The sequence below is a fragment of the Melospiza georgiana genome, chromosome 7, assembly GCF_028018845.1.
Source record: "Melospiza georgiana isolate bMelGeo1 chromosome 7, bMelGeo1.pri, whole genome shotgun sequence".
In the NCBI taxonomy this organism is placed as follows: Eukaryota; Metazoa; Chordata; class Aves; order Passeriformes; family Passerellidae; genus Melospiza; species Melospiza georgiana.
Genome location: NC_080436.1, coordinates 19,613,376 through 19,628,728, shown reverse-complemented (window position 1 = coordinate 19,628,728; position 15,353 = coordinate 19,613,376). Strand labels below are relative to the sequence as shown.

The following is a 15,353-nucleotide window of genomic DNA, read 5'->3' as shown; positions in this document are numbered from 1 at the left end:
AACATGTATCAGCTGGCATATACATTTAGCATTAATTCTAAATAGCTAAGAATAAAAAAACCTTGGGAACTCAAATCAGTGTTTTAAGAATGAAACACTCACTATTTTTGATTAATACTAATTGTAAAATAACTCTAAGACAATCAAACAGCAATTTTCATCTTGAAAATTCTGCTATGTGATATTTTGAAAAATATTCTTTAGAAAACCTCAAGGCAGTATGGGGAAAGAGCAGCTTTAAGAAAGAGATCTTTTTACAGTGGGTCATTTTTTCCCCTGTTCTGTTCCAAACATATTTGTTTTGATACATTATTTGATTTCACTGGCCAGGGTAAGAATCTGAGGCTTTCATTGCAGATAAGTCCTGTCAGTTCTGGGCCAGCTTTTATAAACTTAATATTATGCTATGAATTCTGAAAATATCTCTTTGAGATTTTTATAAGCATTTTGAAAACACATTACAAGAGGTTTTTAGAAACAGAACAGCTGCAATCCTCCAGGATTCACCAGGAAGTGTATCTTTCCTCCAGCAGCAGGCCCACTTCCAGTCTGACTTAGAGGTTTTGTCTTTTACTCCCCTGCTCTGATCCATCATCCCAAAACACAACTTAAACCAGAGACCCCCCTTCCAGAGCCTGAGATGATGAAGTACCCTTAATGACACAAATGAAACTCTTCCTGTGGCAGCCCAGAAAAGATCCTTCAAGCAAATTAACACAAGCATGATACCTGATGCAATAAAAAAATTTCTAAGCACACTTATGATTCAAAAAAAAAAAAAAAAACATAAAACAGATGCAACAGAAACACAAAATAAAAACACTTATTTTTTCAAATAGATATATATATTGACCAGCTGTAAAAATTTCAGCTATCACAGACTCTCTTAACAATGAACTTCAGAAATCAGGACTTAGTTCTAAATTTGAGCAGATAGATACTACCTGTTTTGAAATCATCATCTTGGATAATAGGTTTGAGAAGCATTTAAAAGTATGTAAGACCTGAAAACATTTTACTGCTATAGAGCTATTGATTAAAAGAGGAGTCTGTAATCTCTATTTTACAGACCAAGAGTATAGAAAAAATATATGTATTGTCAAAATGAAAGGAGGAGGTAGGAGGCACGTGCCCCCTCCTGTCATACCGGTGTTTCAGTTGTTGAAGTTGCAGGCTGTTGGAGTGACTGTGGTCGTGGTTCCTCTGACTGAGTCCTAACCAACCCACTTGCATGTCCCTTGGCAGTATCTCCATTTGTTACCTGAGGGTGCTGCTGGGTCAAGGCTGCTTTCAATCTCTGAAAGCAGAAAATAAAGAAGAAAAAGAAAAGAAATATTCTATCATGCTAGCTTGAATGATTAATCATTTATATAAGCAGTTACTTCCACTTTGGAAACAGGAACTCCAACTCATAAACAGGTGTTTCTTTTTACAGGCTTTCAAAAGTGACCTATGTATATACCTAAAAACAGGGGGGTAAATTTCTGCAGTCATTATAAGAGCAATGAGGTTTACTTAAGATTCCAGGAAGGGAAGGATGGTAAACTGTATGGAGAAGTAAGCAGAAAGCCTCATCTGTAGTGAACTGTGCTCACAAACAGATGAGTGGAAGGCCATAAACAGAAGGTGGTAGTACCAGAAGAGTAACGATGACACATTGTTAGAAAGAAAACAGGGAACAACCAGAACACAAGCATCTTTCCACTTGAAAAATTCTGGTGTTCTCTATCTCTATTCATTTTTAAGTAGCTTGTTATGCCTCCACTAATTCATGGTCTTTACAAATACTCACCTCTGCAATCCTTCCTATGGGTAATTAGATAAAAGCCAAGATCTTTGCTGAAACAAACATCTAAACACTAAGAAGCTTCAGGTTACATGTAAAGATTATTTATGTAGAAATATGCAAGATAACTACTACAGCATGCTACTTTGCAGTAAAAAACTGCTAAAAGGTTTCATGTTCTTCCTTTACTGCAGACAGCCACTATGAAGAACAGTAATGTGCAAGTTCAGCTGTATGTAATATACCCAAGAGTTATTGACAACCTGATGGATGATTTCAGAGCACTTTACTGACTGCCTGTTGAAAAACACTTCATTCAACTTTTGGTGAAATCTATTAAAACTGCAATATAATATATTCCATTTTAAACTATTTCGTAATCTTAAGTGATAAAGTGTCCAATTTCAGCAGATACAACTGCTTGTAATTCCAGATTCTTTCTTAAATTTCCATGAGTATTGTATAATTTATGATTAATTTTTTTTGTTTTACTGAAGAATTTACCTTACTAGAGAAATGGTGTTAAAAAATGTTTTTCTACTGAGTATCAGATTTTTTAAGAATCCAATACAAGTTTAAGAGAAGATTAATGACTTAAACACATAAGTTTGTGGAAATTCTGATATCTTGTAACATCATATTTTGAAATATGAACAAAGTGTCACCCACATACTAACATTACTAGGATATCTTAAGAATACTAGAGAGAGGGAGCATTTGGCTAGCTCAGGATAAACAGAAAACTTTGCACCTATTTATGTAGATATTCTCTATAAACTGTAGTATCCAATGTCTCCCAACAATTAAGTCAGTGAAGTAAAGTAACAGCTCTCTGCTACCTTCCATGGTGACAGGCTTTCCTGGATCCTATGCTACAATTAAAACAACAGATTGCAGATTACCTCTGTCAAAACTGCAAAATATTTTCATGTCTGAAATATGGCAAGTTACCATCTTGGTAACTTGAATTTGGAAGCACATACCAAGCACCAGCAGGTATCCTAACTGAGGGCTACAAAGAGAACCAAGAAACTCCAACCCTCCTCTACTGGCCTGCTATTAAGGAATCTTTAGCCAGTGACTTCTGTAGTAGGTCTATTCTGTAGAGATTGCTCTGGACTGAATTAGCAGCACATTACATCAGTTAGGAACCATTCAAGTGCACATGAAAATTAGGAGTTAATCCCAACAGCTAAATGAGCTGTTGTTCCTCACCTCATTTACTGCATCAACTTCCTAAATTCCCCAGAATAAAGAAGACACTTCAGAAAATTACACAAACCAAATTTACTGCAGTTTCCAGCACTCAAATTTAACAACAAAAATTTAGGATAGCTGCAAGCATTAGATCAGGATAATAAAAAAATTAAGATAATATGTCCATAACTTTTAGTATATTTACAGCACTCTGAAAGCCCTTAGATAGTTAACACTTTAATTCAACTCAAGAATTGACTTGTACCTTCCTAATTCTCCTTGGAAAAACAAGCTAACAAAAACATTTCAGTCCCTGTCTCCAGCAGGTCTAAGAATTTTCTAAATGTCTAACTAAAATTACTAAAACCAAACTCTATGATCTAACTGCAAAGTGCATGGCTGATTCCTCTCTCTCTTTAAGTAATCCTGGTGTCTAAATTGTAAAATCTACACAACCACTACCAGGACTACTAGGGAAACATATCACATCCAAGTCAGTTTTAAAAATAATGGTTTTCTAAAGAAACTAGCAAGTATTTAATACCAATACGACAATAACTTTTCTGTATGTTACTAAGATAAGATTTTTTACAGTGTATTTTCATTTATGACTTGAATAACTTTAGAAGTATCTCTTTTATCATAACTTGCTGTTAGGCAAGATGTGACAAATTTTCATCAGTCCTAATCAAGAGAGCAGTGAAAGTACAAATCAGTTAAAGGGTACACTCTCTTCTACTTCAAGCTGTCATACTAGGAGAGATTTCAGTTACCATCTCAAAAATGACACGTATTGGGTTTGCATGGTAACTGATGAGTTTGCACTGGGATGTGCAAACAAAGTTGGACTTTACTTACTGTAATGCCAACATTTAAACATTATATCCTGTAAATTCATAAATAAACAAACTCCTTTTGAGGATTAGATTGTTAAATGTAATGTACTATGAAAACAGGAATGGGAAATAATTAGATTTGATTTCAAATTACAAAGTTTGAAAGTTGAAATTAAAGTAGCTAGGAATCAATAATCCACAAATGCAGACACATTGGGAAAATCTGAAGAATATTTACAGATTTTCACAAGGAGATTTCCAGCTTGTGTGTTTAATAGTTTCATATTTTAAAAGGTAATGCTGGAGTAAAATACTATATGGGTGTTGTGCTTCTTATGACAGTTAACCCAAATTCAACGAGAATCTCATTTTTAACAATCAAGAATACAGATACATATATTAGAATAAATGTATATAAGCATTTTTACATGGAAAAACTTGATGACAACCGAGGGGTTTTGCTATTATTTGGTTATAGGTGAACTAACCAGATAGGTTAATAGCTTTTAAAATCTTTATTAGCAAGGTTTTATCATTCATGTATATCCTTGAAAACAAATCCTCACCACATCTGTCAAAATTTGGTAGGACTGGATCATTCCATCAAGAGCTCACAGAAACAAGATAATATACTCCAGAAACAATTTGTGAAAAACTCAGATCCATATTTCATATCTGCCACAAAAGCTCATCAGAGTAATAACCCTCCTTCTCCTGGGTGTTATCCTACCATCTGCTCCTCTATTACTTATCTTTATTTTGCAACTAATTAACAGCATAATCTTCTAAATTCAGCAAGTTAATTATCATTATTGTGGTCTTTGCAGCATCATCAGTCCTTATGAAGTCTTGTCTCTCCACCCCCAGAGAACATATGAAAATGAAGTAGGTTGTGAGAGGGTCTGTTTCTTTAGAGTAGGCTCATTAGGTGTTTGCTGATTAGCTCGGCATGCAGAGAGACAGGTCAGAAGAATTCTGCTGAACACAAGGTCCCATGCCGGGCTCCAGCAAGTTAATGTGGGTTTCTGAACATTTGCCAAGCTGCCCTCTGTCACTTCTCAGTAGAAAGCTCCTGCAAAAAGTCTACTGGTTGCCTACTGAGTGCAAGGTATTTTTTATATTGTGACAAAAAGTTTTGCATGGGAAGGAGGAGACAAAGGGAAACATTCCATATTAAAGCCATTTTGAAATTCTTCAGAAACTTCTGCAATCCACGCTGAACAGACTGAATGCTAAGTTTGCAACCACAAGCTGCACACTCAAAAAGGATGTTTTACAGCTGCAACTTGAGGCTCATGTTCCATACACAGAAAACATACAATTACAGATCTTCTCATAAGAATGTCAGAAGCAATTCTACAGTTATTTAAAATCATGCATCCTTATCTTAGTGAGGAAGTTTTTTGGGAGTTTTAAGTTTTTTGGCTTTTTTTAAAGACAGTTATTGCATCTACTTCTAAGCCTAAAAATATCACAAAATTGACATACATATGATTTTACTTAAGTAAGTGAAAGTTAGTTTCCTTAGCACACTGACAAACATGAAATCATGTCAGAAAAACTGACAATTTATATTCAGTGTGCCACAGAAATCTGAAACTCATTTTTACTCCTACTGAATGTCATTCTTAGTATAAGATGTAAGAATATTTTCAAAATAGTAGCAGTAAAAGACAAGGCTGTGTCTGAATAAAATCTCTAGTCATTTTGTACTTCAGTTCTACAAGCAGGAGAGAAAAAGGATCCAAGAATGTTCAAAACGATAGTAACAGTGCCTTTCACAGCTGTGAATGGACCAGCTCTGTTCACTACAATAAATTCAATACTTAGGCAACAAAATTAAAATGCAATCTGATTTCATGCAATTCTTTCACAGCACTGGAACACATTAAGCACTGTATATGTTGCTGTAGTGAAAGAGACCCTAATACTGTACTTAATGCACTCCTTCACTTAAGGTCAACTGTTTCAGCTGAGAGCCTCTTGCAAGAATGTCACCAGTCATAAGGATTTGGCTCACTGCACATACAATTTTTAATTTTTTGTCTGTCATCACTTTTATGCATTCCTTTTTTTAATTACTAATTTTTTCTTCCCAGTTATTAGTCCTTGTAGTTGGTATACATTTTTCTATCTGCTATTTCACTTAGTGAACCTGTTCCCACATACCACTGCTCCTCTATGGAATTCATACAATCATTTAATGTCAGGCAACTTGACCAGTAAGCAGAGAAAAGAGCATTTCAGCAAAGAATGAACAGAGTTCGAGAGGTGACATCTCAGTAACTTGTTTCGCATCAATAACCAAAACTGCCACGCTGAAGGAGTTTGACACTTCAGACTGAAAACTTTATGAACATAGAAATAAATACACAGTTTTGATTATTATGCATTAAACTTGGACATCCCTAATAAAAAAATCCTTTCAAATGCTGTAAGAGAGACCATTTGCAAAAATAAAAGTCTCCAAAAGTTGTCCATTGTGGGAAAAACTTCTCAGCAAGTGCCTCAGTTCCTTTAGCCTTGAAGGGTTGTACGACTTCTAGGACAGCTAAAGAAAAATTTTAACTATGCTGTAGGAAGGCATCCAATGTCCACTACCAAAGACATCTCCTGCCAGTTATTTTAAGTTTTAGATTTTGGAAATTAAAATATCAATTTTGTTTGTTTACTAAAGTTCATTCATGAAATTATAAAGAAGAAATACACTTCTTCTTTGTACAATTTGGCAACTCGTAATGGAACAACAGGTATTCATCAAAATAAAAATCTGTTCTTCTCATGTTAATTCAATTACAAAACTGAAGTTATCTAAATTCATATTTAAATTTCAGATCATTAGGAAAGAAGCACTGCATTCTCTAATTTGACTTTTATCAATCTCACGTTCACTCAAAAAAAGTCTATACAACAGTAGCCTTTAGTAAGCAAGTAAGAGTGAAATGAATGAGGAATGTAATCAGAGCACAAAGTTATTTTCTTACTATAAACTTCTAAAATGTGTTAGCTCCTTGACATATGCAGAAATAGCCTCTGCAAAGAAAGGCACAGAGCACAAAAGAAAGTGGTTTGTGGCAGGTATTTCATCCGAAACAGAGCTGTACCTTCTACACAGGACAGCTCCAGATCTGGTAACAATGCAACAATGTGGTGCTATTTCACATTAAATTTACTACAACCAGTTTTTTCAGGAATTTTACTCAACTTCTGAAGTTATTAGATCTGTGTCAACTTAGAAAACCTTGAAATAGCATTGTGGTGTGATAGCAGAAAATGCAGAACACCATAATAGCAAGTATGATCCTTCAATACAGGAGAGGTTCAAACAACTACTGCCAACACTGCATATGATAAAACCCTTTGGAGATATAAATAAACCATGTTAACTTTCCAAACTCTGCATCCTATACAGTACAATGCTTACTTAAATACCCAAGGAAGCTAGGGAAGTTAGTTAGGAATCTATTCCTGCATGTTTTTTTGTATTTGCTACATATTCTACTCTTACATTTTATAACGCAATACAAAAATTCCATGAGATTACAAGGTCCGTCTATAAAGAACAACAAAAAGTTTCCTGAAATAATAAGTAAGAAGTAAAGCAGCAGTCAAAACAATTCCAAATACCTACACTCCTGGGAATGCTGTGAAAGGAACATCACAGCTTCAACCCTTCATCTGGCTTTTTGTTCAAAATACACTGCTGACAGACTTCATAGGTTCATAAAATTGTTTAGGCTATAAAAGACCTTTAAGATTAAGTCTGACCATTAAGCCAGAACTGCCAAGTCCACCACTAAACCACGGCCCTAAGTGTCACATCTCCATGTCATTTAAACACCTCCAGGGATGGTGACTTCACCACTTCCCTGGGGTCCCTGTTTAATACTTGACAACCCTTTCGGAGAATAAATTTTTCCTAAAAGTCCAATCTATACCTTCCTTGGTGCAACTTGAGGCAGTTTTCTCTCATTCTGTCAGTTGCTGTTTAGAAGAGGCCGAGTCCCACCTGGCTACACCCTCCTTTCAGGTAGCTGTACAGAGCATGGAGATTCCCCTTGAGCTTCCTTTTCTCCTGGCTAAACAGCTCCAGCCCCCTCAGTCACTCTTCAAAGGGCTTTCTCTCTCGACCCTTCACCTGCTCCCCTGCTCTTCTCTGGACATGCTCCAGCACCTCAATGTCTGCCTTGCAGTGACGGGCCCAGAAGTGAACACAGAACTCAAGGTGTGTCTGCACCACTGCTGAGTACAGGGGAACAGTCCCTGCCCTGGTGCTGCTTGTCACACTATTGCTGATTCTGGTACAAGCCAGGATGCCACTGGCTTTCTTGGCCACCTGGTCACTGCTGGTTCATGTTAAGTTGACTGCTGACCAGCACACCCAGGTCCTGTCCCAGCAAGCAGATTTCCAGCCACTCTGTCCACAGCCCGTGGCACTGCCTGGGGTTGCTGTGATCCAAGAGCAGGACTTAGCACTTTGCCATGCAGAACCTCATACAAATGGCCTCAGCCCACTGATTCAGCCTGTCCAGATCCCTCTGCAGAGCTTTCCTACCTTTCTGCACACCAACACTTTTGCCCAGCTTGGTGCCATCTGCAAACTGACTGAGGGAGCACCCATTCCCCTGTCCTGACCAGTGATAATGATACTACACAGAACTGGCCCCAACACTGAGCCCTGGGGAACACTGCTTGTAACTGGCCACCAACTGGATTTAACTCCATTGACCACCACTTTTTGGACTCAGCCATCCAGCCAGTTCTTTTACCCAGCAGACTGTATCTGTCTAAGCCACGAGCAGTTTCCCCAGGAGAATGCTGCGGCAAACAGTGTCAAAGCCTTTAGTAAAGTCCATGTAGACAACACTGACAGCCTGTCACAGATCCATGCTGGCTGGATCTGATCCTGCCTGTTCCGTGTGTGCTATGATGATCAAGATCATCTGCTCCATGACCTTCCTCAGTGCAGAGGTCAAGCTGAGAGGCCTGCAGTTCCCTGGATCCTCCTTCCAGCCGCTCCTGAACATAAGCATCACATTTACCAACCTCCAGTCACAGCTAGCCAGGGCTGCTGGTAAACGATGTAAAGCGGCTTTACTGAGCTTCTTCCCTAGCTCCCTCCATACCCTAGGGATCCCATTCAGTCCCATAACCTTCTGTGTGTCTTAGGGCTCTAGCAGGTTGGATTAGAGAGGCTTTGCTCTCCTCCACATGGCTGTCTTCCAGCTCAAGGCGCTGGGTACCCAGAGAGGAACTAGTCTTACTACTAAAGACTGAAGCAAAAAAAAAACAAACATGAAGTACTTCTGCTTTTTCCTCATTTTTGCCTCTATGCTTCCCCCCATATCCAATAAAAGATGGAGATTTTCCTTGGGGTCCTTGTGTTGCTGATGTACTTAGAGAAATATATTTAGTTATCTTTTACAGAGTAACCAGATTAAGTTTTAGCTGGGCTTTGGCCCTGCATAACTTCACAACATCCACCTAGTCCTGAGCTGCAGGTCCCTCATCCCACAGGTCACACACTTTCCTTTTTCTCCTGTGCTCCAGCCAAGGCTCTCTGTTCAGCCAGGCCAATCCTCACTGCTGGCTCATCTTTCAGCACATGGCAACAGCTGCTCCTGCACTTTTAAGATTTACTTCTTAAAACATGTCCTGGACTCCTCTGCCCTTCAGAACTGCCTCCCAACAAGAAGGAGAAATGTGGTTGTAATAGGCAAAAGGACACAGGGCATGTTCCCAGAGTTCAGCTAACTTAACCATACCAATCAATCCACAAATTGCAGTATACCATTAATACATGAAGCATACACTGTTGACTTATTAAATTGCAGTGTATTAGCTTATTTTTCAACATTAAATGTGAACTATTAAGGAAATGAAAAGTGAGCTGTAAAACTAAATATTGTCTTCTCTTGGCTTAACCAGGAACACAAGTGAAAAATAAACCTGCTCTGCAAGCTTCACAGAATTTAGTATGCAGCAAGCAAAATTATTTTTAAGAGAGACATGAAAAAAAGGGTTTGACATCACAAAGATTTGAATTAAAAAATTAAATTGAACTTTGCAGTTAATAAACCATCACGTATCTGCCAACAATGCATCCCATGGCACAGTGAATTACTCTTACTCTTGGAGGCTTTTCTACATAAACATTAAGTTTCTCATTAAATTGCTTTTACTTTCAGGGGGATAAGAAATTAGGTTTTTTATTTTTGTGAATAGGCACTATATAAAAGTAAATGAGCATAAGAAATATACATAATTCTGATATTCTTGAATTCTGCTCATGCTTGATGTCAAGAAACAAGGAAAGGAAATACTGCAAATATCCTTTTTACAGTCTCACTTAAAAAAAAGATAAGCAATCATGAAGTGCATATATTAGCTAAATTGTAACGAGAAGGCTAATGAGACTGTTAAATTTTAAGTCTAATGATCTTTGTTTTCCTTTGCATTTGAGTGATTGCTTCTTCCAATGTGAGATCAAAGTCTTCACCACACACATGTATTTCCTCTCTGCCTTTAAATCACTCTAAGAGAAAATCACTCAGCAGTACACTAAAAACCTAATTTCTTGCCCATCTAAAAAATTATTTGGAACCAATTCCTCCTGGATTTCAAACAGAATTCAGAGTGGAGTCTTCTGATTCTAAAACATGTTCAATTTCAGAGAAAACAGTTCTTGCTTTCACTTGTTTTACATTCTTCTCTCCTGGATTTAAGGTAAATTAATTTTGTAAGAGCTGGTTACATTTAAGTATTTTCTGAGGTATTAAAAGATTCCTTTTCCCATTCCCAGGGAGACAAGGATGCACAAAAACAGACCTCCTTCCCTTATGTCCTCCTCTACACTATTTCAGAAGTCATTGTGCTCAGCAGAGCAGGAAATGAAGGAAGATCTGAGAGCATCAGGCAGAGTCAGTGCACCTCTCCACAGCACTTTCAGTATTTGGTGAACGTGGTCTAGGTGTGCTCACTCTATGGGAATCCCTTTACTCCAGAAAAACCAGACTCACTGTTTCTCATACTGTGGCTTGAGAAGGGAAAACGGGTAAGGAAAGAAAGCCCACAGGTTTAGATCAAGAGAAATGAGATATCTAAGAATGTTAAGGGCATCCTCCCACTTACCAATATCAATGCAGAAAAATATATTTTATCTAGCAGGTGTTCCTGATTCTCTTTTAGTACAAAGCAAGAGCTGAAGAAAGAGGAACACTATTTCACAGGATAGATACTGTTCATGGAGGCATTGTGTAAATATATAAATGGGTTAGTTATTGTTTAATAATAGATCTTCTATTGCTTTAGAACAGTTGGAACAAACAAGACAAAAAAAAAGAAGCGACTGCCTAATGCTGTATAAAATATTTCAATAAATTGATAAATTCAAACTACCATCTTAAATGGTTACTAATATTCAGTAAAAAGAACTACCCCCCAATCAAGCAAAAACCAAACCCATCTTTTGCTTGTTTTAGACATTTTCCAAATAATTCTCAACTCCCCCCAGAAACACCCAACACAACAGAAACAACCTCCACACAGAATAATTTGTTAACTACATGAGTACTACATATTTAATTGCAAAACTCTTGTGAAATGGATTATATTCAGTTGGGAGTCTGAAAACATTTAAAAACCCTTATTTTTCTTAGTTTAAGAAATATCCTTCTTTTAGGCAGAAACATTCTGCTTCTCTGAAAGAAATGTTCACATGCTACTAATCTTGTCTTTCTCCCAGCTAGCATTTCTGATCCTCTGATACAAGAAGTAAGAAGGAGTTTAGTTAGAAAGCTTATTTAAAAGAATGACTAAAAATACAATAAAAATGGCCATTAAGAACAGAACTAACATAGGCTGGAATTGGAAAGAACTGTAAAATAAATGCAGCTGTTATTTTTCTGGTTTTATTAAATTTGTATTTGCAGAATTTAGACTAATAAAAGAAAACTAAAGCTGTTTTAAAAAGCAATAGAATGTAATTAATTTCTCAAGTTATTCTTCTTGAGGAATAATGGAGTTTTTCACTTACCAATTTAGCCTCAGACTGCACTGGCTGTGGGGAGGAAGGCCCTGGGATTCCTGGGATACTAGGCACCATGGTGACAGGTCTAACAAGCTGACCAGATAAAGTATAAAAATGAAGAAAACCTGAGTATGTTATCATAATAGAGAGCATTTGACAGCACTACCCTCTGAAGCCAAAACAGCTATCAAGGTGCTTAAAACTAAGTTCTATGCTGCACTTATGCAAATCTGCTCCACTTTCAAATTAATATAGCATCATGCTTACTTACTGGAACTGCAGCAGGGACATGCACATTAGAATTTGTGATAGATGCAGGAATAGCAACAGGCATGGTTTGTCCATTAGGAAGATGTAACAGCAGAGGAAAAGGACCTGGAACTGGACTGAAAAAGGAATGAACTATATAAAAGAAAACTTATCCAGAGAAGAGAACAAGTTCACACATTATTTTAAATTGGTTTGTTTCTTTATAGGTGTAATGTATAATTTATTTGGAGATCAAAAATATGAACTTAGTGATGTGGAGAACATGGCATTATATCTCACATGTAGTGAAAGTCCAATGTTTCATGTGTAGTAAAGCACCACATTACACCAAAGCATCTCAAATTCATATATTAACTGCAGAAACAGTAACTGAAAGTAAATCAGATTTTCAAATTCTGCAAGAAAACGTTTTACTAAGATTTATGTAACTTACACTATTGGTCTGTTAGATGATGGAGCCTGGGTGATAACAGTACTAGAAGTTGGTGATGGTATTGCCTGCTGAATAATAACACTCGAGTCAGAACTCGTAAGCAGTACATTGGGAACCTGGAGCGATGCTGGACGAACTATTGTTGATGTAGGCTGTGCAGTCTGCTGCAGCGACACTTCCTGAGGAAAAACAAGGCCTCATCAGTTTGTAAAATACAATTACAGACCACTAATTCCAACTGTTAAATGAATGCAGTTTGATGGAACAAATCAGAATTTCTGTAACATTATGCAAATAGAATCAGTTATACAATTAAAAACATTCAAAAAACTCCCTCTGGATGAATCATTTAAACCACCAAAGTAAAATTGGTTTAACAACAGTGATTTTACTTTTACGACAAACCTGGCCCAATTTATTCTAAGGCTACTATTATTTCTTATTGCTTCTAATTCAGTTTTGATCAGATTTTAATTTTTTTCCCCAAGAAACCCATGGTACTACCAGCACCATCATGTTTACCCACACTCCGCATAAGGAAAATGTTTTATGATGTCCTTATGTACATTTCAGTTTCAGTCCATTGCTCTGGATTTAAACAAGAGAAACATGACATTTATGGTTCAGTAAAAACAATAACAACAAAAAAATTTTTGACCCTTTTTCTGTAGCTCTCTAACTAGAGTGATTAAGAGTACTTGGAATGTTATATTCAGAGCTCTGCAAAATACATGCATGTCCTGTATATTTAATCATAGCAAATAAACTTTCTTAAGTGCAAATAAAGAGTAGACAGAAATCCCTATAGCTCTTAGCTTAGCAACCAGGTAAAGCACATTATCAACTGAATGCTGTACTTGATTTGCTGTTTCTGAAAACCCAGAAAGGCCTTACTGTAACCTATGCCTTCCTTCTCAGGAAACTCAATATTGCCAGACTTCAATTTACCTTCAGACAGACTTTTTGGCAAGTTATTTTTTTGACAATGCTTACTGCAATCAATGATACATAAAATCATATTTTTAAGACCAGCAAACTTTAGTTGCTCTGCTGGTAAACAGTAATTCAAAGAGAAATCTCTATACCTGTGTCACACAGACTGCATTGATTATTATTTTCTTTGAATGAAGCTTGAGTTTTGAAAATTTATCCACAAAGCTTTAAGTAGTAAACTCTGAGTTGTCTAAGCAGATTGCTTGTCTTTGTATATATTAATGCACAAATGTGTGGGAACCTCTGAGCAATTCTTAGAACTGTAAGCTTGCTGGCAAACTGTGGGCTTTACAAAAGAAAAGACTTTAGATGATGAAATTTTCTGCCTCCAAAAGCTCAGAGGCTAGATTTGTCATCAGGGTTCACTAGTTCATTCATGCTTTCTCCCAAGGGACCTAAAAGACTATTCACAGTCAATGAAAGTTTTTGGAGAATAACAGTGAGCAGCGCTGAGGAAAGTGAAATTGTTTTAGTATCAATCTGGGGTATAATATTTGACAGTTCTTAGCACTACAGATGAGCATTCAGTAATAAGAAGACAACTAGTACAGAATTCTGGAAACAGAAAAAAAGCCCAATCACATTGTTAGTACAGGATTAAACACTTCTTTGCAAGTAAGGAACTTGGTATAATATCTTACAGATCTTATTCAGGAGTCACAAGGAGAATATAAATGAGAATTGAACTGCTTGACTGTGGGAAATTCAGAGCTCAGAACCAGCTGAATCTGTATGCTAGCACGAACAAGCTGCACAATCCAAGCAATATCATGGTGGTTCTCACATGTGAACAAAGACTACAAGACCATATGTACACTTGATAAAGAATGGACCCTTGGAAGGACTTTCACAGAATCACAGATTGTTTGGAGCTGTAAGTGACCTTTAGAAACCACTCCACTCCATCCCGTCTGCCATGGCTAGGAACATTTTTCATGAGATGAGGTGCCTCAGAGTCCCAGTCAGCCTGACTCCGAGCACTTTCTGAACCCAGCCTAGAAGCTGCTGGTGTCTCAGTAGCACCTCCTACCTCTAGGCAAGCAGCTGGGATTGCCTCCCAACTGCTGCAGAAAGCAGGTAACTACATACAAGTGAGACAGTAAGGGAGGGCATTCTGTCAACACTTCTTTGCTGTTCATACAGAAGGTTAATTAACGCACGTTCTAATAAATACTAATTGTAAAACTTGACCTTTCCCTAGCTTGAACACCTATCAGGAAAGGGACAATCTGAAATTTTTAGACACAATGTTCTGTGGAAATCAGATTTCAGCAATAGTCAAAAGATTAATGTCCAAAATTCTGAAATAAATCTGTAGAATTCTGAAAATGGAAACCTCACATACATTTGTTTCTGTGTTATTAAAATGGCAGTTATGCTTTGTTTACAAGATCAGAAACTATCTTCAGCCATTAAAAAATTTTCACCCTCCTCTTTACACTAACTTGCTCTTTGCTACATTGAAAAATGCATGCAGGAGCCTGTTACTGCAACAACGTGGCAAAAACATAAGCTGCAGATTTGAGAAGTATTGCTTTAGAGTAAACTCTTATAAGCATATAAAAACAAAACCATATATCCAATAGTCTGATGAGAGATTCTAATTGATCACTAATGCATTGCACTAATGAAGTATAAATTTTGTCTGGAATAATATACATTGTAAATATATTCCCCCAAAGAACAAGAAAAACAGTGCTGAATTTGCAGTCATAAGATTAAATGAAAGTGACCTTAACTTTACCTACCTTTCCTTACAGGACAGAAGTCTAAGCCCACCCAAAGGTACTAGACTTACTAAAAGGACTT

General features: G+C 37.0%; 1 protein-coding gene across 6 annotated transcripts in view; it reads right to left on the bottom strand.

Annotated features, from left to right (window-relative positions):
- ATF2 (activating transcription factor 2) overlaps positions 1-15,353 on the bottom strand; it is a 48,422-nt gene that overhangs the window by 15,812 nt on the left and 17,257 nt on the right. For 5 of the 6 annotated variants that reach the window (XM_058027563.1, XM_058027565.1, XM_058027564.1 and 2 more), the window contains 4 exons: positions 12,552-12,730; positions 12,120-12,234; positions 11,855-11,941; positions 1,148-1,297 (listed from right to left, as the gene is read on the bottom strand). In XM_058027563.1, the coding sequence (XP_057883546.1) occupies positions 1,148-1,297; positions 11,855-11,941; positions 12,120-12,234; positions 12,552-12,730 (531 nt within the window). The remainder of the gene's footprint in view (positions 1-1,147; positions 1,298-11,854; positions 11,942-12,119; positions 12,235-12,551; positions 12,731-15,353) is intronic. The other variant, XM_058027569.1, reaches the window with a different exon arrangement.